The sequence below is a fragment of the Gadus chalcogrammus genome, chromosome 4 (genome assembly GCF_026213295.1).
Source record: "Gadus chalcogrammus isolate NIFS_2021 chromosome 4, NIFS_Gcha_1.0, whole genome shotgun sequence".
Taxonomy (NCBI): Eukaryota; Metazoa; Chordata; class Actinopteri; order Gadiformes; family Gadidae; genus Gadus; species Gadus chalcogrammus.
This window is the reverse complement of record NC_079415.1, coordinates 613820-635932: the sequence shown is the minus strand read 5'-3', so window position 1 is coordinate 635932 and position 22113 is coordinate 613820. Positions and strand designations below refer to the sequence as shown.

General features: G+C 44.6%; 1 protein-coding gene across 2 annotated transcripts in view; it reads right to left on the bottom strand.

Annotated features, from left to right (window-relative positions):
• Positions 1 to 521: 521 nt before the first annotated feature.
• Positions 522 to 22113, bottom strand: part of LOC130381847 (NACHT, LRR and PYD domains-containing protein 12-like) — a 38811-nt gene continuing 17219 nt past the window's right edge. The window contains exons 5-12 of one of the 2 annotated variants that reach the window (XM_056589658.1): positions 12542 to 12655; positions 12196 to 12315; positions 11300 to 11366; positions 10932 to 11160; positions 8395 to 10318; positions 7204 to 7377; positions 5511 to 5684; positions 522 to 3651 (exon numbers count right to left, since the gene is read on the bottom strand). In XM_056589658.1, the coding sequence (XP_056445633.1) occupies positions 3324 to 3651; positions 5511 to 5684; positions 7204 to 7377; positions 8395 to 10318; positions 10932 to 11160; positions 11300 to 11366; positions 12196 to 12315; positions 12542 to 12655 (3130 nt within the window). In that variant the 3' untranslated portion in view covers positions 522 to 3323. Of the gene's footprint in view, positions 3652 to 5510; positions 7378 to 8394; positions 10319 to 10931; positions 11161 to 11299; positions 11367 to 12195; positions 12316 to 12541; positions 12656 to 22113 lie in introns of those variants that run through there. The other variant, XM_056589661.1, reaches the window with a different exon arrangement.

Genomic DNA, 22113 nt, shown 5'->3' with positions numbered 1-22113 from the left:
TGGGGGGAAACAAAGTGAGAGCAGCATGTTGAAACATTCACCTTCATCATCTGCCGTCTCATAACGTTCTACACTGCATGACTTACAGCGGCCTTTTCAAACCACTTCATCTAGCAGCATGAATCCTTGTAGGAGACTTTGTCCCTGAGTGGTGGGCTGTCCTCTCCATACCTGAGAGTGTCCAGTCTCCAGCGTGGATCCTCCAGTCCAGTAGAGAGCAGCGCAGCTCCAGAGTCTCCTGGGTGATTGTAGCTCAGGTCTAGCTCTCTCAGGTGGGAGGGGTTGGAGCTCAGAGCTGAGGCCAGAGAAGCACAGCCTTCCTGTGTGACCAGGCAGCCAGACAAGCTACACACACACACACACACACACACACACACACACACACACACACACACACACACACACACACACACACACACACACACACACACACACACACACACACACACACACACACACACACACACACACACACACACACACACACACACACACACACACACACACACGTGTGTGTAAAATCCTGTGTTTTTCCAGTCTGCCAACCAGTTTGTGAACGTCCTACTCCAAACACACGTGGCGTTGCCTTGGTGACGGTCCTTTTATGAAGCACTTCCTGGTCCAGTGAAGGGACACCGGTGGCGAGGTGTGTGTGGATGTGTGGAGCTCCTTCTGGCCAGCGGTTCAAGATGGCCAAGAGAAAGCTTCTCACACATAATACGTTAGGTTTTCTAAACCACTCCACATTTGGATTGGGACCATTTGCCACAGCGCCACCCGTGGAAGATAGCCTTCCCGGAAACAAGCGGGTATTCAACGGCCACATAATATATCAGTATTGTAGCGCCCCAAGCCCTAGTCTCTATTCCGCTGTGGAGCGAGGTCCCCTCAACCACAGGACTTTGACTTCTTTATATTTCACTTGATTAAAGTATCACCTTTACCTAGAACAACTTTACCTCAGATTGTACTACCATCTAGATTATAGATCCATCAGGGAAACCACTAACGTGATCAAAAGTATTATTATCAGGGGTGCAAACTGGTGATGGCCCAAAAAGGAGACGACATTTTAATGTCAGAAACAAATGAAAGATCAGTGCACGGGCCCAGGCCTTCCTGTGATTCATGCTCCGTTCTAACGGTTTAAGTGACTCATTAAAGCAGTCAGTGATGTTCAGACCTACTGTATGAAGCAGTGCTCACAACAACAACTTAATCTATTAGAATTTAAAATGTATTCATGTGAAACTTTAAATACATTTAAGCTAAGTAACATACAATACTTTGCAGTAATATTTGCAAGCCCCCTTTGCCAAATATGTTAATTTTCTAATGGCAGCACTCTGGCCATCATCATCTGTACAAGAGACAGATTACTAAATAAACGACTGGCCGATAGACTACTTACACGGTGAGAGTAGTTGTCCTATTTCCATGTGTGGATGGACTAAGGAATCAGCAATAGTTCACTCAGAATGCATAATAATGTAGTGGTCTCACCCTATAGTCTGTGGGCCAGGACTGATGCAAAGTCAATCCTGGCCAAGCAGCAGAAGTTAAGTGACAATGTGCCAACATTACTGGCCCATTTATGGGTGCACTAAAGATGCAAGAGTATCCCTAATGTTAGTGTTTATAACAGAGCGCTTTAAGACACATAGGGCCCTATCTTGCATCCGGCGAAAGTGACTTTAGTTTAGAACTGGCGCAGAGCGTTCTTTTCCCACCACCGCCACTCGCCGGTAAATTAGGGAATGATCATGCGCCCCAAGGGGCGGTACGGCGAAAGGAGGAGGCGTGTTCTGGCGCAAACGGTATTTTGCCGTTTCTGAATACAACTGCGCTACTGACCAGGAAATACCTGGTTTAAAGTCAGTGGCGCGTTGTTCAGATGCTATTTTAAGGGCGCATGCATACATGCGCATGCGATGCATACGGATTGCTTGTGCACCTCGCGCATACACTTTGCTTCTCCCATCTACCTAGCCGCACATTCTTGGTAAATTATTTGGGAAAGAACAGCTGATGCAGCGGTAATAAGTTGTACTTTTAAATCAATGCATCTGCAAGCACCGTACAGCAAACACATATTATATTCTTGACACAGACATCGTGTAGGCCTACATGCCCATAACTTTTACGATTGATGGGTATTTGATCGTGAAAAACATTGTTTTACCGCGAGTGAGTGTTAAAAATAATGAATGAATGCGGGCGCGCGTGTGTGCTCTGTTTAAACACACGCAAACTAAACACGTAACGCATAATACAATCAATGGCAATGTCTATTACCGCGGGGACACATGCATATTAGGATAGCATACAATACTGATAAGAAACAATGTTTATAATGTATTGCGTATATCATTAAATAGAACCACAGTTACCGCATATCATATGTTATATCATATACGTTTTCTTTGCTTTCTGAAGTTGTGGAAGAAAACCCCTTATTCCATGTGTGAATTAGGCCATATTATTTGGCAATAAACTGAGCCATTTGCAGTTTGAAATTCATGTGCATCTGACTCATCGGAGACTGCAGACGCGCTGTCAAAATATCAACTCGTCCGATTCAAATGCGCTCATGGCTCTTAAAGGGGATGGGAGCTGGCACTCTCATTGGTTTGTTGGACGTTACGCCCAAACCACACCTACGGGTAACTAGGCTGCTTCAGACCAACCCTTTTGACACTTGCGCCGCGACGCAAGTGTCATTTATCCGCCTTTAAAATAGCGATAGCGCCGTAGAACCGCCCACAAAGCTACTTGCGCTTTGCGCTTCCCACTTGCGTTTCAGACCGTTAAAATAGGGCCCTTAGAGTATCCCCACTTCTCCCAGAACCACTACACCACTGCTTACAGCTGTTGAAATACAGCTGGACTTAACTATCAATTAACAAGTATTAATCCTTGGCTTTCCTTATTTATTAGTTCATAATGAATAGAGCTTTAATGAGTTTGTCGCTTCACTGGGTACACAATATAACAATGTTATTCTGTATCCTATTCATATTTGTGAGTAAAGAATTAGCTATTTAAATAATGAGTACTGGACATAGTAAGCTTTGAAACACGTTTTGTTTGACGATTGCAAGTTTCAAATCATTCTTTCCAGAGACCCTCCAAAATGTTTCTGTTGAGGCTTTCAGGGGGTCTGAGGTGTCCAGCTAGGGGTAAGACCCTCCAAAGACCCCCTGTACTTCACCCCGCTCTAAACTATCACTGTCCCGTATACAGGGGACAGTGGGGGGGCAATAGTATTATATTTTGAGTTCATTTTATATTTATAATTGAAAGGTTGCAGGCATATGGATGTATTAGAATATCCACCTAAACAACAAGGTGTTACATCCCCAATGATACAAAGTCATGGATGTGGTCATCACAGGTACTGAGTTATAAGCTGGGTTTATAACTGTCCTCTGATGTAGAACTTGTGGTGTAACTGTTTGACCATTGAGTAAAACTGACCTGAGAGTTTCCAGTGTACAGTGTGGACTCCCCAGTCCAGCAGAGAGCAGCTTCACTCCTGAATTCTGCAGATCATTGGTACTCAGATCCAGCTCTCTCAGACTAGAGGAGTTGGAGCTGAGAACTGAGGCCAGAGCTTCACAGCATCTCTCTGACAGATGACAGCCAGTCAGCCTTCACACAAACAATAAACAAAACATGTTAGGAACTGTGATTCATTTTTTTATTTGAAATTTCTCATAAGACATGTTTTATTAGTTTAACTAAATGTCAATACAGTAGATCTTTCAATTATGACATACTTAGAGGTCAGATAACTAAAGATTTAATATAACCTTTAGTTAAAAGAAGAATCCGTTATTTAACTTTACTAAACAACTCTAAAGTGCACCTTACTAGTCACGTTTCCATCTAAAAGGTGAAGCGAATCTTTAGAATGTTCGCAAAAAATAAATTTGAATTAGGTGCGTTTCCATCAAGTGGTTGGAGCGGAAAACTACACACATTCCAGGACTTTAGCTGTTTTTTTCTTCGATGAGAGCAAGGAAAACTTTTATCTCTCCATCGGTCCACACGTATCTATTATTCACGTTGGCGTCTGTTCCATGGAAGTATTTAAAGGATACAGTGTACATATTGATCATTTGAAATTCATCCCGCCTTTATACCACAGATACTCTAGGGTCTATACTAGCATATAACCACGTTTTCTGATTAAAGTTTAATGCATTTTTCACAATTTACCAGCTCTCCTTTTGAAGGCTTAATGGACACCCTGCAGCCAATCAGAATCGAGTATTCCCCCAGACCATGGTATAATTAAGGGAGATAGAAACGCTTAAAAATAGATATTGACGCTACAAGTTGATTTTGGCGGGGTTGCTATGGCCGGTCGTTATGCGGAAATCCGAAAGACGTTGTCAGTCCCGTGTCTTCAATGTTCGCTATGCATAGCTGTTTCGAAAGTGTTTCCATCTCCCATTTTGCGCAATTACTCTCTTCCGCATAAGTCAAAAAACAACTCAAGCGACCAGATTTATTTTTTTGCGAATTAAGAGGATTTTTATGCAAATTTTGGTGTTTCCATCAGTTAACTGATTCGATACTTCAAATTTTGCATAACAGCAGGGGGATGGAAACGCAGCTGTGTCTGACTACATGGTTCTGAGTAGAATAGGAATCTCATAAAACATACATCTTATACCATCATTAACAAACTGAATCCAACATGCACCTTTTACTCTCATGGCAACACAAATAGAGTGAGATGGAGGTCTTGTGTTTGATAAGATGAGTGGTAATGGCGCTGCGATGCACGCAGACTGCCAAGGATTAGTTCAGTGCTGAGTTAAAGCGTGGCTGTATTGCTGCGCCGGTGTGATCGCTCTATTAGGAAACACGACCCACTTAAGTTCCCATGAAGACACTCTGCTTTAATCAGAAATCCAAAACACTGGTTTGTACTTTGTGCAAAGCTTCAATGAAATGTCACAGCAGCACTAGCGCTATTCAAGAGCATGTGAAGAAATGCACCATTCAGGATGACCCAGAGAAGAAGATGAATCCTTATTGGAGGATATTATCCAGTAAGCAGCAGGTTATTATTAGTAGGTATTTGATTGAGGAGGAGGAGGAGGAGGAGGAGGAGGAGGAGGAGGAGGAGGAGGAGGATGAAGAGTTGGTTGGTGAGGAAAGAGATGTCGATGCGCTGGCGGTAAAAACAGCAAAAGACCTCCTATTCAATCAAAACATTAACAACTTATTAAAGGTGAGTGAATCTTTTCACATGAATGGACACAGATGGATGGTACGTGACGAAGGACATTCATACGTCTAATATAGGGATGCCACCACATTTGGTAGGGTGCCACCAAATTACAAAGTAATTGGCAAGCAGAAAATGCGTCTTGAGCCCTGAGAGAACATATTCTACGTATTTATTTGGACTCGTTAACATTCTGGAGGTATATCTGTTCAATGTCCTCTGATGTAGAACTTGTGGTGTAACTGTTTGACCATTGAGTAAAACTGACCTGAGAGTTTCCAGTGTACAGTGTGGACTCCCCAGTCCAGCAGAGAGCAGCTTCACTCCTGAATCCTGCAGATCATTGGTACCAAGGTCCAGCTCTCTCAGACTAGAGGAGTTGGAGCTGAGAACTGAGGCCAGAGCTTCACAGCATCTCTCTGACAGATGACAGCCATTAAGCCTGCATACAAACAATAAAGACAACATGTTAGGAACTGTGCTTAATTTTTTTATTTGAAATTTGTCACAAGACATGTTAGTTTAACTAAATGTCAATACAGTAGATCTTTAAATTATGACACTTAGAGGTCAGATAACTAAAGATTTAAGATAATCTTTAGTTAAAAGAAGAATCCGTTATTTAACTTTACTAAACAACTCTGAAGTGCACCTTACTAGTCACGTTTCCATCTAAAAGGTGAAGCGAATCATTACAATGTTCGCAAAAAAGAAATTTGAATTAAGTGCATTTCCATCAAGTGGTTGGAGCGGAAAACTCCACACATTCCAGGACTTCTCGTATCCTTTTGATAACATGCTCTCTGTTAGGTATATGGTGGAATTTAGTTGTTGTTTTCCATTTAAAAAAGCTGTAATGTTTTTTTCTTCGATTAGAGCAAGGAAAAATCGGTCCACACGTATCTATTATTCACGTTGGCCATCGGTTCCATGGAAGTATTTATAGGATACAGTGTACATATTGATCATTTGAAATTCCTCCCCGCCTTTATACCACAGATACTCTAGGGTCTGTAGCATATAACCACGTTTTCTGATTACAGTTTAATGCATTTTTCACAATTTACCAGCTCTCCTTTTGAAGGCTTAATGGACACCCTGCAGCCAATCAGAATCGAGTATTCCCCCAGACCATGGTATAATTAAAGGATGTAGAAACGCTTAAAAATAGATATTGACCTTCCAAGTTGATTTTGGCGTGGTTGCTATGCCCGGTCGTTATGCGGAAATCTGAAAGACGTTGTCAGTCCCGTGTCTTCAATGTTCGCTATGCACAGCTGTTTCGAAAAGTGTTTCCATCTCCCATTTTGCGCAATTACTCTCTTTCGCATAAGTCAAAAAACAACTCAAGCGAGCAGATTTATTTTTTCGCGAATTAAGAGGATTTTTATGCAAATTTTGGTGTTTCCATCAGTTAACTGATTCGATACTTCAAAATTTGCATAACAGCAGGGGGATGGAAACGCAGCTAGTGTCCGACTACATGGTTCTGAGTAGAATAGGAATGTAATAAAACATACATCTTATACCATCATTAACCAACTGAATCCAACGTACACCTTTTACTCTCATAGCAACACAAATAGAGTGAGATGGAGGTCTTGTGTTTGATAAGATGAGTGGTAATGGCGCTGCGATGCACGCAGACTGCCAAGGTTTAGTTCAGTGCTGAGTTAAAGCGTGGCTGTATTGCTGCGCCGGTGTGATCGCTCTGTTAGGAAACACGACCCACTTAAGTTCCCATGAAGACACTCTGCTTTAATCAGAAAACTAAAACACTGGTTTGTACTTTGTGCTAAGTTTCACAGAGAACTGAGGCCAGAGAAAATGTGTCTTGAGCCCTTAGAGGACATATTCTACGTATTTATTTAGACTCGTTAACTTTCTGGAGGTATATCTGTTCAATGTCCTCTGATGTAGAACTTGTGGTGTAACTGTTTGAGATATTGAGTAAAACTCACCTTAGAGTTTCCAGTGTACAGTGTGGACTCCCCAGTCCAGCAGAGAGCAGCTTCACTCCTGAATCCTTCAGATCATTGGTACCAAGGTCCAGCTCTCTCAGACTAGAGGAGTAGGAGCTGAGAACTGAGGCCAGAGCTTCACAGCATCTCTCTGACAGATGACAACCATTCAGCCTTCACAATAAACACAATATGTTAGGAACTCTGATTAAAATGACCTACATCTTTTACTTTAAACTTAATGAAATACGTGGGGATCAACCAATAACGTTATAGTGGCCAATAACGTAATAACTGCCAGTAAGGTCATTGAAATGCCATAAAGCCAACAACGAAATAACTTGCCAACAATGTTCTAAAGTGGTTGAGCCAAAAACGTAATAACTTTTTGCAAATAATGTGATAACTTATTGCGTTATTAGCTGCTTATAATAAAAAAATACTTCGAAAATGTAATAACTGAGCCAATAACGTAATAAATGAAGCATCACTTTATTTTATTTTATATTTCTGGAGAGAAACTGTCACACTTAGCCTTATTATTGCATCTTGCACCACATGTTTAAATATCTGACCTTACAGTGACCCTCCACCCTCCTACCCCCTCCATCCAGAGGATGCCTTAAAGGACCAAAGAGTGAATCTGGATTAATATGTAACCCTTAGGGTTCTGTTATAGTACTCTGTGTACCCAACTCCGTGACCACGCAGACGCTTCAACGGAGTCCAGAGCTTTTTGAAGTTCTACTATAGCGGAGCCTTAGAGTTACATATTAATCCAGATTCAGTCTTTGCTCCTTAAAGGCATCCTCTGGAGGGGGTATGAGGGTGGAGGGGTCACTGTAAGGTCAGATATTTAAACATGGTACGAGATGAAACTACAATAAAGTGTTACCTCATATACTACATCATTGGCTCAGTTATTACATTTTCAAAGGTTTTTAATAAGATATGTTTTATTAATTGAAATACATTAGATCCTTAAATCTTAATTTAATAATCTGTGTAACTTTCACTTTTAACATAATAAAGTTATTGTCTTCATCTTTGATCGAAAAGTGGGTCAGTGGGTTTATTGTGATACATGTTATTAGTGAACCTACAGATATGTTTTGTTACTTATAACTTATGTATTCTACTATCAGGTATATTGTGTTGTGTATTGTCATACATTATTATGAGTGAACCTACAGAGATGTTTTGGAGGCTTTGATCACTGGCAGCAGCCTCAGAAGACCCTCCTTTGAAGCTGAGTATTTCTTCAGGTCAAACACTTCCAGTTTATCTTCTGATGTCAGTAATATGAAGACCAGAGCTGACCACTGAGCAGGAGAGACGCGTGTTTTGAAGAGACTTCCTGATGTCAGGGACTGTTGGATCTCCTCCACTAGAGAACGGTCGTTCAGCTCATTCAGACAGTGGAACAGATTGATGCTTCTCTCTGGAGAGAGATTATCACCTAACTTCTTCTTGATGTAAGACACTGTTTCCTCCTTGGTTTGTGAGCTACTTATTGTCTGTCCCAGCAGACCTCGTAGGACAATCTGATTGGTCTCCAGAGAGAGGCCCAGGAGGAAGCGGAGGAACAAGTCCAGGTGTCCGTTCTTACTCTGTAAGGCCTTGTCCACAGCACTCTGGTAGAAGAGGATGTGTTCATCTTCATTGGAGATGAGTTCATCTTCATCGGAGCTGGGTTCATCTTCATCGGAGCTGGGTTCATCTTCATCGGAGCTTAATTCATCATGGGAGAAGATGAGTTCATCTTGAACACACTCAGCAGGGATCTGATCTTCACCATAGGTGAAGATGAACTGTTCTTCTTTGAGCAGATTGACCCCAGTGTTGATAAAGGACAAGAAGACATAAAGGGCAGCCAGAAACTCCTGGATGCTCAGATGGACAAAGCAGAACACCTTGTCCTGGTACAGCCCACACTCCTCTTTAAAGATCTGGGTGAACACTCCTGAGTACACTGAGGCTTCTCTGATATCGATGTCACACTCTGCCAGGTCTGCCTCGTAGAAGATCAGGTTGCCGTTCTCCAGCTGGTTAAAAGCCAGTTTTCCAAGAGAAACAATGATCTCCCTGCTCTCTGAACTCCAGTCTGGATCTGTTTCAGCTCTCCCATGATACTTCCTGTCCCCCTGTATGGACTGAACCCTCAGGAAGTGGCTGTACATCTGAGTCACGGTCTTGGGCATCTCTTCTACTTTCTGAGATGTTTTGAAGCAGTCCCCCAGAACTGTAGCAGTGATCCAACAGAAGACTGGGATGTGACACATGATGTGGAGGCTTCGTGATTTCTTGATGTGGGAGACGATTGTGCTGGCCAGCGGCTCCTCTCTGAATCTCTTCCTGAAGTACTCCTCCTTCTGTGGGTCGGTGAACCCTCTCACCTCTGTCACCTTGTCAACACACTCAGCAGGGATCTGGTTGGCTGCCGCAGGGCGTGTGGTTATCCAGATACGAGCGGAGGGAAGCAGGACGCCCCTGATGAGGTTTGTCAGCAGCACGTCCACCGAGGTGGACTTTGTGACATCAGTCCAGATCGGGTTGTTCTGGAAGTCCAGAGGAAGTCGACACTCATCCAGACCATCCAAGATGAAGACAACTTGGAACCGGTGGAATCTGCAGATTCCTGCTTCTTTGGTGTCATTAAAGAAGTGATGAAGCAGTTCCACCAAGCTAAACTCTTTCCCTTTCAGTAAATTCAGCTCTCTGAAAGTGAGGAGAAATGTGAAGTGTATGTCCTGGTTGGTTTTGCTTTCAGCCCAGTCCAGAGTGAACTTGTGTGTTAAGACGGTTTTACCAATGCCGGCCACTCCAGTTGTCATTATTGTCCTGATTGGTTTATCTTGTCCAGGTAAGGGTTTAAAGATGTCCTCACATCTGATTGGTATTTCCTCATTTGCTGGTTTCCTGGAAGATGTTTCAATCAGTCTGACCTCATGTTCCTTGTTGACCTCTCCACTGCCTCTCTCTGTGATAAAGAGCTCTGTGAAGATGTCATTCAGATCGGTTCGCTGTCCTGCTTTAGCGATTCCCTCAATCACACACCTGAACTTCTCCTGCAAATGAGACTTAATTTTTTGTTGGCAATCGACGGCATCAGATGCTAAAAAATAAAACAACAAAAGACATCAGTTAGTGGAAGGTGACATCAGTTGAACCAGGTCAATATTTCCTATTTCATTATCAACTTTGTGATATTTAGTGGCATGTTAAACATGTTACAGATTCAAAATCTTCAGGACTATTTTGATATTTTCACAGCAGTATGATTGGTCTAATGATAGTAATAATGATAGTGAATCAGTGTCAAGTGACTTGTTATGCTGATATAACAAGATAGTGTTGCATCTCTTCAACTGAGTTATTCTGCAGCTGCACTATAATGCTTGACATTCTTTAACCTGATACCCCCACAATAACCCTAGATATCTGGATCAAACCACTTAGCCTGATTCCCCCACAATAACCCTACATGTCTGGATCAAACTATTTAACCTGATACCCCCACCATAACTATACATATCTGGATCAAACCATTTAACCTGATACCCCCAAAAAAAAACTACACATCTGGATCAAACTATTTAACATGATAGTCTATTTCTAAATGTTTCTGTCTCTTTTTTCCGCATGAGTTTCCTCTTTTTCAAAATAACAGTATATTCTGTTTCAAATAAGTTTCTTACTGCTCTGTCTTCAAGATAAGAGTCTCTTACCACCCCACAGTGTGTCGGCCAGTTCCTCCTGGTTCATCTCCATCAGGCAGAGCTTTGTGATGTCCACCACTCCCTCTATGGCGCGCCTCCTCTGCTCCTCCTTCTTACCATCCACCTCCTCCTCCTCCTCCCTCTGACTCTCTGAGCATTGTGGGTAATCTGGTAAGAGAACCCTCCAGAGCTTCTTCAGCTCCTTGTCTAGAAAAGCGTGTGCGTTCTCCTCAGCCCTCTGGAACAGAACAAACATCAATGAGAACTTTACTCTGAACTAACCGAAGACATCAGAAGCATCTGTCCTGGATTCACGTCCCGCTAGACAAGAGATGCTTTCAAGTCCAAGTCCAACGTCTTGGTGGACATTTACACACCTTGATCAGATCTGTTTGATGCTGCTGTAGAGACTGAGCACTGGTGACCTTTGACCTCTCTTGGTGTCTATGGGACACACACACACACACACACACACACACACACACACACACACACACACACACACACACACACACACACACACACACACACACACACACACACACACACACACACACACACACTTTTAATCACACTGCAGTTTTCACACTGACAGGTAAATTCTTCTTACAAGGCAGTTTTAAGCTGAAAACATTTCACTTGTCATGCTTTCAAGTCCTTAATTAGATATTATAACTTGCTTATGATGTTTTTACTCTGAATAACCTAATGCTTTGAACTAGAATGACAGAATTATAAATCTGTTTGATCAACGCTGACGTACCAAACTTTGTCAAAGTCATAGTCTAATTTAAGCATGTTATCTTTTCCTTCTCTTATATTAAGAACAGACAATGACCAAATGGAGCTCACTGTTCTACTGTCAATCTTGGCCACTGACAGCCGTCCTGCAGACCCTCTGAGACCCTTTGATTGATGGACTGCTGACCTGGTGCCACCGGTCATGAAGTAATGTTGATGTGAAGTTGAAGTGAGTGATTGGCTACATGAGCTTAGTATTGTGTTTTATTTAGAAAATTGACCGGATGCTCTATGGCTTTCACTTTTTCACTTCCTGCCCGGCTCGATCTGCTCTGTTGAAATTGACGCGGTTCAGCAACGGCTCGCGTCAAAAATAAAAGTGCTACGGAATGGTAGCACTGCGGCGCAGCGCTACCGTTCACAGTGGTCCTGTGATCGGACGTTGTTATGTTCTGATTAATGACCGGCGGGGCGGATCAAGAAGATCCGCGGGCCGCCGGATCATCGGCTGATGTATTGGCTGAATCCTCACCTTTTCTTAGAAGGTTGGTGATTTCCATCTTTAAAGTTCCATGGTAGATCCATAGACCAGTCACTCTTCATGGAGACACAGCTGGGTCCAGGGGAGTCTGCTCTCTGCTGCTGCTCTGGGCTACCAGACACACACACACACACACACACACACACACACACACACACACACACACACACACACACACACACACACACACACACACACACACACACACACACACACACACACACACACACACACACACACACACACACACTTTTATTTCCCCTGACTTGTTAACATCAGTATCAGTAGTCTAATAACAACCAACTTGTCTCTTTTATCGTCTGTTTGAAACCCCTACCTCTCCTCTCTGGAGGGCCGTCCATCTTTAAGCTCAGGAGGTAGACTCATAGACCAGCCACTCTTCATGGAGACACAGCTGGGTCCAGGGGAGTCTGCTCTCTGCTGCCTCCTTCTGAAAAACAATAATCAAAATATTCAATAATCTTTCTCAGATTATTGAAATGTGTAGTAGATCGGAATGAAATGAAGACGGAGACTTGATTGCCGGTGAAAATAACACGAGAAGGATTTATTTCCCCAAACACAGAACCACGCACAGCCAGAGGTGCGTTCCTTAAGTCATGCGTCGCACCACCCAGGTGGGTCCCACGCCCCCTTCCCTTAAAGGGGGCACGCACCATACAACATACACAGTGAATTACGATACCGCTACAGACGCCCCCCCAGAATTCACTCTCCCGAACAGTCAAGGCCAACGGGAAGGAGCCCTGAGCACCCGCCCGAAACGACTCAGCGGAACCGGTGCGGGGGCCGAGGGGGCCACAGCAGGCCCACAGGCTGGTCCAGATCCAGGTGGGCCGGCTTGAGGCGATCGACCGAAATGTAGTCAGGCCTGCCCCCAATGTCTACTAGGAAGGCCTTGTCACCGGCCTCCAGGACGCGAAACGGACCGTCGTAGGGAGGTCGGAAAGGGCCCCGATGGGCATCATGGCGGATGAACACATACTCCGCCGTCCGCAGGCTGGGCGGCACACAAGCCTTCGGGAGGCCGTGCTGCGAGGTGGGCACCGGCGCGAAACCCCGGACCCTGTCCTGGAGCGAGGTCCGCTCCTGGGCCGCCGACCAGGGAGCTGTGGCGGTGGTGATAAAATCCCCAGGAACCCGTAGTGGCTGCCCGTAAACCAGCTCGGCTGACGAAGCCCACAGGTCCTCCTTAGGGGCAGTCCGGAGGCCCAACATGACCCAGGGGAGCCTATCGACCCAACCGTCATCCGTAAGACTGGCCCGGAGTGCAGCTTTCAAGGAGCGATGAAACCGCTCAAAATATATGGACAGGCTTAAAAGTTATTAGCCGTTTTTACACCTGTCCTCCGTAATGTCGCGTGTAACAAACACTGGGAAAAATGTAGTTGATTTCTGTGTTTAACTGAGAAAACAGGGAATGGAAAGCCGGGACCCCATAATGTTCAGTTAACTGTTGTCAATCATAATTGTTACGAGAGTAGCGTATGTGTGTGCGCGGGAATGGCAGTATGTGTGTGTGAGTGGACGAGCGAGGAGAGCGAGCGGTAGCGTGTGTCAGTCTAGTGAAGTAATGAACGAGTCCGGTTGTGTCTTTGCAAACGTGTACTATAAAGTTAGTGACACTAAGAATAAAGTACCCAGCCTGTCAAGAATCGGTGGCCGCTTCATTTGGACCATATTCCGACCTCTAAGCAGACCCACTGCCGGTCAAAGTGAAGGGTGTTCCCCCCGAGAGAACATCGGCCCTGGAGGGAACGTCTCCCCTGTGCTCCTCGACTACGGTCTGGGAGCCCACAGCAGGAAAGGTGGAACATAATAATAAAAAAAACATTTTCTATATACGCGTGCAGCTGTGAACTCATGTATTGTAATTTATTGTATGATGTGTACATTAGGGGGATCTATAAGACCTATCATTTAGCGTTCACCACAAATGAAAAGCAGTGGCAACATAAAAATATTTTTAAACCCTTCTGCGAACAAAAGGAAACAGGCTGATTATCGTTTAGGGTGCAACTCAACATGTAACACGCCCACTCAAATGGTGTGAAATGCAGACATTCTACTGCTCATTCACATACAATGTATCTAACATTTCCGTCGGCTAAAATACAACCTCAGGGGTAGTCTTTTTTCAGGATGTCCAATGTCAGGATATGTCGTTCACATACACGGCCCGTCGGGGGAATAGCGGGCTAATAGCGGGCTGTACGTCTATGAGTGAAAGCAGCTAGAAGGGCATTTAAGCACTAACATGTTGACATAAAAACACACTTAGTACCCTTCATACTGTGAGTGTTGATTCACAATGCGTTTAGCTAACATAGAAAACGATTCAAATTCATACGATTCAAACAGCAGAATAAACGGCCTCAGCCATGAATCAATCCAGCACCAAGTGGTCCTGTGATCGGACGTTGTTATGTTCTGATTAATGATCGGCGGGCCGGATCAAGATGATCCGCGGGCCGCCAGTTGAACAGCCCTGATGTATTGGCTGAATCCTCACCTTTTCTTAGGAGGTTGGTGATTTCCATCTTTAAAGGTGAAAGGTGGACTCATAGACCGGTCACTCTTCATGGAGTCACAGCTGGGTCCAAGGGAGTCTGCTCTCTGCTGGTGCTCTGGGCTTCAACACACACACACACACACACACACACACACACACACACACACACACACACACACACACACACACACACACACACACACACACACACACACACACACACACACACACACACACACACACACACACACACACACACACACACACACACTGCAGTTTTCACACTGACAAGATAATTCTTCTTACAAGGCTGTTTTTAGGTGTGAGCATTTCACTTGTTTCCAGCTTTTAAGTCCTTAATTATCATGATAAATATACTAGGAAATATACATACTTCCTTAAATAATACTTAAATATTATACCTTGTTACTGATGTGTTTTTAGTCAGAGTACCCTAAAACTTTGAACTAGAGTCACAGAATTATAGATCTGTTTGATCAACTCTGAAGTACCAAACTTTGCCAAAGTCTAATTTAAGCATGTTATCTTTTCCTTCTCTTATATTAAAGGTGCGAACACACCAAGCGCGTACCTCGCGTACCATGTACGCGCGTAACGCAGCTAAAATGTTGCTTGACCATTTTGTGTCAAAAATGGTCAGATACGCGCGTACGCATACGCGCGTAGATGAGACCGCCCAAAACTTCCCCCCCCCCAGCCTGTGGCTGCGCTGGATTTAGGAGTCCGAGGAAGGAAACCCAAACGCCGCCGTGTTTGGGTGGATGATAGAGCTTGGATCGGGTTAGATTAAATAATCTTGGATATAAATAACAATAATCGGGTTAAATAACTTCACATGGTGTGTCTGGTGTGTTTCCAGCATTCGTAGTGTTGATCAGCAGAGAAATAGTCCGCCAAGACATTGAGGTTGCTTAGCATCCAGACACTCTGTCCATGCAAGTGAACGGAGCGTTCACTCTTCGTCATAACTATCAAACCAAACATCCTTCACATTCACCGAGCGAACATTATGAAAGTAAAATGCACATTTCTCGCTAGAAATGTTTCCATAAACGCATTTAATGGCGTAACTATGTTACTATTTCCACCCAGAATAAAGAAAGTTGCCGGCCGTGGCTGCCATGGACATGGCTGCGCTGGAGTCCGAGGTAGGAAACCCAAACGCCGGTGTTTGGGTGATAGAGTTTAGATCGGGTTAGATTAAATAATCTCGGATATAAATAACAATAATCGGGTTAAATAACTTCACATGGTGTGTCTGGTGTGTTTCCAGCATTCGTAGTGTTGATCAGCAGATATATAGTCCGCCAAGACGTTGAGGTTGCTTAGTAACCAGAGACTCTGTCCATGTAAGTGAACGGAGCGTTCCCTCTTCGTCATAACTATCAAACCAAACATCCTTCACATTCACCGAGCGAACATTATGAAAGTAAAATGCACATTTCTCGCTAAAAATGTTTCCATAAAAGCATTTAATGGCATAACTATGTTACTATTTCCACACAGAATAAAGAAAGATGTCGGCCGTATGCTTCTGTCCAAGCTCACTACTCTCTGCCAGTGACGTCGGGTCAAGCTCAACGCTGATTGGCTATTGCGGCGCGTATGAGCGTAAAAAGTTCAATTTTTTGAACTCCTCGCGTACGCGCGTATATGTACGCGCGTATATGTACGCGCGTATATGTACGCGCGTATATGTACGCGCGTATATGTACGCGCGTATATGTACGCGCGTATATGTACGCGCGTATATGTACGCGCGTATATGTACGCGCGTATATGTACGCGCGTATATGTACGCGCGTATATGTACGCGCGTATATGTACGCGCGTATATACGCGCCTCATACGCCCCTAACGCGAGTAAAATGTTGCTTATACGCATGTAACGCGTGTACGCGTCTCATACGCGCGTAAACCAATGGTTCCCTATGGAAAAAATGGCGATTTTATATGCGAGGTACGCGAGATACGTGTCTGGTGTGGCCGCACCTTTAAAGGTGCGAACACACCAAGCGCGTTACTCGCGTACGACGCGTATAAAATTGGCAATTTTTCCATAGGGAACCATTGGTTTACGCGCGTATGAGACGCGTACACGCGTAAAGCAACATTTTACTCGCGTTAGGGGCGTATGAGGCGCGTATATATACGCGCGTACATATACGCGCGTACATATACGCGCGTATATATACGCGCGTACATATACGCGCGTACATATACGCGCGTACGCGAGGAGTTCAAAAAATTGAACTTTTTACGCTCATACGCGCCGCAATAGCCAATCAGCGTTGAGCTTGACCCGACGTCATTGGCAGAGAGTAGTGAGCTTGGACAGAAGCATACGGCCGACATCTTTCTTTATTCTGTGTGGAAATAGTAACATAGTTACGCCATTAAATGCTTTTATGGAAACATTTTTAGCGAGAAATGTGCATTTTACTTTCATAATGTTCGCTCGGTGAATGTGAAGGATGTTTGGTTTGATAGTTATGACGAAGAGTGAACGCTCCGTTCACTTGCATGGCCAGAGTCTCTGATTGCTAAGCAACCTCAACGTCTTGGCGGACTATATATCTGCTGATCAACACTACGAATGCTGGAAACACACCAGACACACCATGTGAAGTTATTTAACCAGATTATTGTTATTTATATCCGAGATTATTTAATCTAATCCGATCTAAACTCTATCACCCAAACGCGACGGCGTTTGGGTTTCCTACCTCGGACTCCAGCGCAGCCATGTCCATGGCAGCCACGGCCGGCAACTTTCTTTATTCTGGGTGGAAATAGTAACATAGTTACGCCATTAAATGCGTTTATGGAAACATTTCTAGCGAGAAATGTGCATTTTACTTTCATAATGTTCGCTCGGTGAATGTGAAGGATGTTTGGTTTGATAGTTATGACGAAGAGGGAACGCTCCGTTCACTTGCATGGACAGAGTCTCTGATTGCTAAGCAACCTCAACGTCTTGGCGGACTATTTCTCTGCTGATCAACACTACGAATGCTGGAAACACACCAGACACACCATGTGAAGTTATTTAACCCGATTATTGTTATTTATATCCGAGATTATTTAATCTAACCCGATCCAAGCTCTATCATCTACCCAAACACAGCGGCGTTTGGGTTTCCTTCCTCGGACTCCTAAATCCAGCGCAGCCACAGGCTGGGGGGGGGGGGGGGGTTTGGGCGGTCTCATCTACGCGCGTATGCGTACGCGCGTATCTGACCATTTTTGACACAAAATGGTCAAGCAACATTTTAGGTGCGTTACGCGCGTACATGGTACGCGAGGTACGCGCTTGGTGTGTTCGCACCTTAAGAACAGACAATGACCAAATGGAGGTCACTGTTTTACTGTCAGTCTTGATCACAGACAGCAGTCATGCAGACCAAACACAGTAGAGAACAAAGACAGAACCCTGTTCATCTCAGGGGAGCCCTACTGCTCAGGTCAGATGTATTGCTCTTCCTGAGTTTCTGGTCTGTCTGTTCACGTCGTGTTTTAAACGTGGTCGATACGACGACTGTGGATCTAGAGTGACGTCAGAGTCACATTACGATACGACTGATCAACCTGAGGTCTGCTGCTGCTCTGGGCTTCAACACACACACAGCTTTTACTCAGACTAATGATGGAGTCATGATGTATCACTGCTGAGCTCCGAGATGGACAACATTCACAGACAGAGAGATCCTCTTCTTACCTCTTAGCTTTGCTCCGGCGGCCTAGTTCCCCAGACAGAGCGGTCTTAGGGGTAGAGTCCCCCTCCTCTCTCTCCTCATCCATAGTAGAATGGAGAAAATACGTTCCGTCCCATACGGCAAAAAGTTATGAAAGTATAAATATAAGGGAAGAAACTGAGGTTAAAGTGTTCATAAAACAAGTTAATCAGGTGAAAGGTTTTCAAAGCGGAGAAAGAAAGGCTCCCCGCTGCGACGGAACGTCAAGTGAGGAAGTAAATGAGCTGAACCGCCACTCTCAGCGCATGTCACGTGTTTTCTGGGAAACCAAAAGTGTCTGTGTGTGTGTGTGTGTCTGTGTGTGTGTGTGTGTGTGTGTGTGTGTGTGTGTGTGTGTGTGTGTGTGTGTGTGTGTGTGTGTGTGTGTGTGTGTGTGTGTGTGTGTGTGTGTGTGTGTGTGTGTGTGTGTATATGTATGTGTGTGTGTGTGTGTGTGTGTGTGTGTACATGTGTGTGTGTAGTGTATGTGTGTGTAGTGAACGTGTGTGAGAGAGATCTTGTAGATAAAAACAGAAACCTCAGGCAAAATGCAGGCCCGTACTGTCTACATAGTATTTGTCAACAAGGTACTTTTAAATAAACCATCGACCAAAGGAAGTATTTATTACAGTCTAGTTTCCCGTGTTTTCACGGTTCTAATAATCCAACCCCACTGTGGGACGATGCCTCACCGGATCCTGAACGGACGTGTACGGACAACCAGAGGTTGTGTGATTAATACAACCTCACATGAAGCATATGATCCCTCACAGAAACAGGTTAAAAGCTGGAGCAACGTTGGGTTGAACCTGAATGCTTTCACACGCTCATCGTGACGAGTCGGGACATGAATCAGTTTGAACTGACTTATCTTCTGGATCAACTGGATCAACCTCCGCAGTGGCCAAGAGTCATTAGCACGGCGTCGCCATTTGTGTGTAAGGGAATGACATAATTAGACAGAGGGAGGAGGAGGAGGAGGAGGAGGAGGAGAAGGAGGAGGAGCAGCAGGAGGAGGAGGAGGAGGAGCAGCAGGAGGAGGAGGGAGAGGAGGAGGAGAAGCAGGAGGAGGAGGAGGAGGAGGAGGAGGAGGAGGAGGAGGAGGGAGAGGAGCAGCAGCAGGGGGAGGGGCTGAGCTGGCTGGTCCAGCCCAGGAGGGAGCTGTGCTTCGAGGGTCTCTGCGCCGCGTCGGCCGTCAGCATGGAGCTGGACGCCCCCAGGGGGGCGGAGCCCGAGGCCCCCGTCCAGGGGGGCGGAGCCCGAGGCCCCCGTCCAGGGGGGCGGAGCCCGAGGCCCGAGGCCCCCGTCCAGGGGGGCGGAGCCCGAGGCCCCCGTCCAGGGGGGCGGAGCCCGAGGCCCGAGGCCCCCGTCCAGGGGGGCGGAGCCCGAGGCCCCCGTCCAGGGGGGCGGAGCCCGAGGCCCCCGTCCAGGGGGGCGGAGCCCGAGGCCCCCGTCCAGGGGCCCAGCGGCGGGGCTCCGGGAGGATTTAACAAATAAAGTACATTTTATTAAAACAACTGCACATGAAACCAGAGTAGTTAACATCATGTCATCTTTATTTTAAATAATGAATCACCCTTGTTCAAACCAAATGTATCGTGTGATCTTACATACGATCGTACATCGTAGTATCCATACTATATCCCTACAGACAATGGGTCATTCTACATAATACTAAATCCACAGTTTAACCTCAATGTACAACTAAAAATGAAACACGGGGCCTTACCTTGCAACCGTTACTCAAACTAAATGTAGTTTTACATACAGTATTAATACTACAGAAAGGGTTGTATCAAAGTTGACGTAATACTAAAGCTGTTTTTGAATCAGCGCCCCTGCCCCTCAAAGGTCTCTGCACGGCCCTGTTGTCATATTGTAACACAATACTGGGAACATAGAATATAAATATTGCATTGACACAATCGTAGCAGAATAGGAAACAATGCATATTTGTCTATCCAATGAGCTCCAATGGGCTAAACTCACAATCCCACAGAGTCGTACTGTACACCTATAGTTGATACTGCAACATTGTTGGAGTTCTGAAAATACACCAATGTTACCTATTTTGGCAAAACTCCCAGTACAGTAATTGCACTGATAAGTAAAATGAAAAACACTACGGTAAGAAAATGTTTAGACTGTCTTTAGGGGGATGTAATGATGAAATCAGTGCACAAGTACGAAAAGGTAACAAAGCAAATATTTATTTGTTACTGTGTGAAAATGAGCCTCATCATCAGCTCCCAATCAGCTTCACAATCCCAAACTTTTCAGAATTGTGTGCATAGTTCCATCTTTTGTGTGTTTACAATCGAGAATAACGGTCAGACCTGGGACAACCGGGGAGCAGTGATTACCCCCCCCCCCCCCTCAGCCTCACCCCCCTCACCCTCACCCCCCCCCCCCCCCCCCCCTCAGCCTCACCCCCTCCCCCGCCCTCAGTCCCCCTCCCCCTTACCCCCCCATCCCCCTCACCCCCCGTCAACCTCGGACCCAGAGGTCCTAGGGGTCAAAGGTCACTCCCTGAGGAATCTAGACCCACAGGTCCTAGGGGTCAAAGGTCACTCCCTGATGACTCTAGATCAAGAGGTCAAAAGCTATTCCCAGACGAATCTAGGCCCAGAGGTCAAAGGTCAATTCCTGTTGAATCTAGGCACACTATTTCAAGGTTCAGTATCAATTGAAATCTCTCCACAGATTTAATAGGTAACGTTGGATTGGACGGATTGGACCTCTAGATGGCGACACAACACCACAAACCTAGCCTGGTATGTACCCTTTAAAACTGCATCGAGACATTTCTGCTGCACTTTACTTTGCTTTCAACTGGTTTGGATTGAGTCTCATGGCTCTCACCCGTCCGTTTGATCACGTGACATACAATCAAAACAATTTGAATATTTATTTTGCGTTTCAATCCGCTAAAATAGGGCCCTAGGAGTCTATCAGCGGTGTTCTGAACAAGCAAGAAGCTTTTCATACAGTTTTTCTCAATTGTTTAAACACATTTTCTGAAACTATAGCTCAATTTCTCAAAACACTAAGGACAAATCTGAAACGAGTTTACCATTTTGTCAAATCTCTTTCGAAACGAAACACTGCACTCAAAACCATGTTCTCCCTTCTCAAAACTGTTTTTTTTCCACCAAAACGAGAAACACAACGATCATATGAATGTCTCTTAGAGAGCATCAATTAACCACTTGTGTGATAAATTTAAAACACTTCCATCAAAATACTGTTTACCTATTTTTTGGCTTTATGAGGCCATGTTACATATTCAAATGTATACAATTGTTTAGAAAAAGCTTCCTTTTTTAAAGTTGCAATTAGGTGGTACATACAGTATAAATATTGTTGCCATATTTTAATACAATACTGTGAATATATCACATAAATATTGCATTGACACAATTGTATCTCAATGCATATTTGTCCATTCAATGAGCTCCAATGGGCTAAACTCACAATCCCACAGAGTCGTACTGTACACCTATAGTTGATACTGCAACATTGTTGGAGTATTTTGGCAAAACTCAGTTATTGCACTGATGAATGAAAAACACTAAAAAATTTTTTAGAAAGGGTAACTTATTTGTTACTGTCATGCTGTAA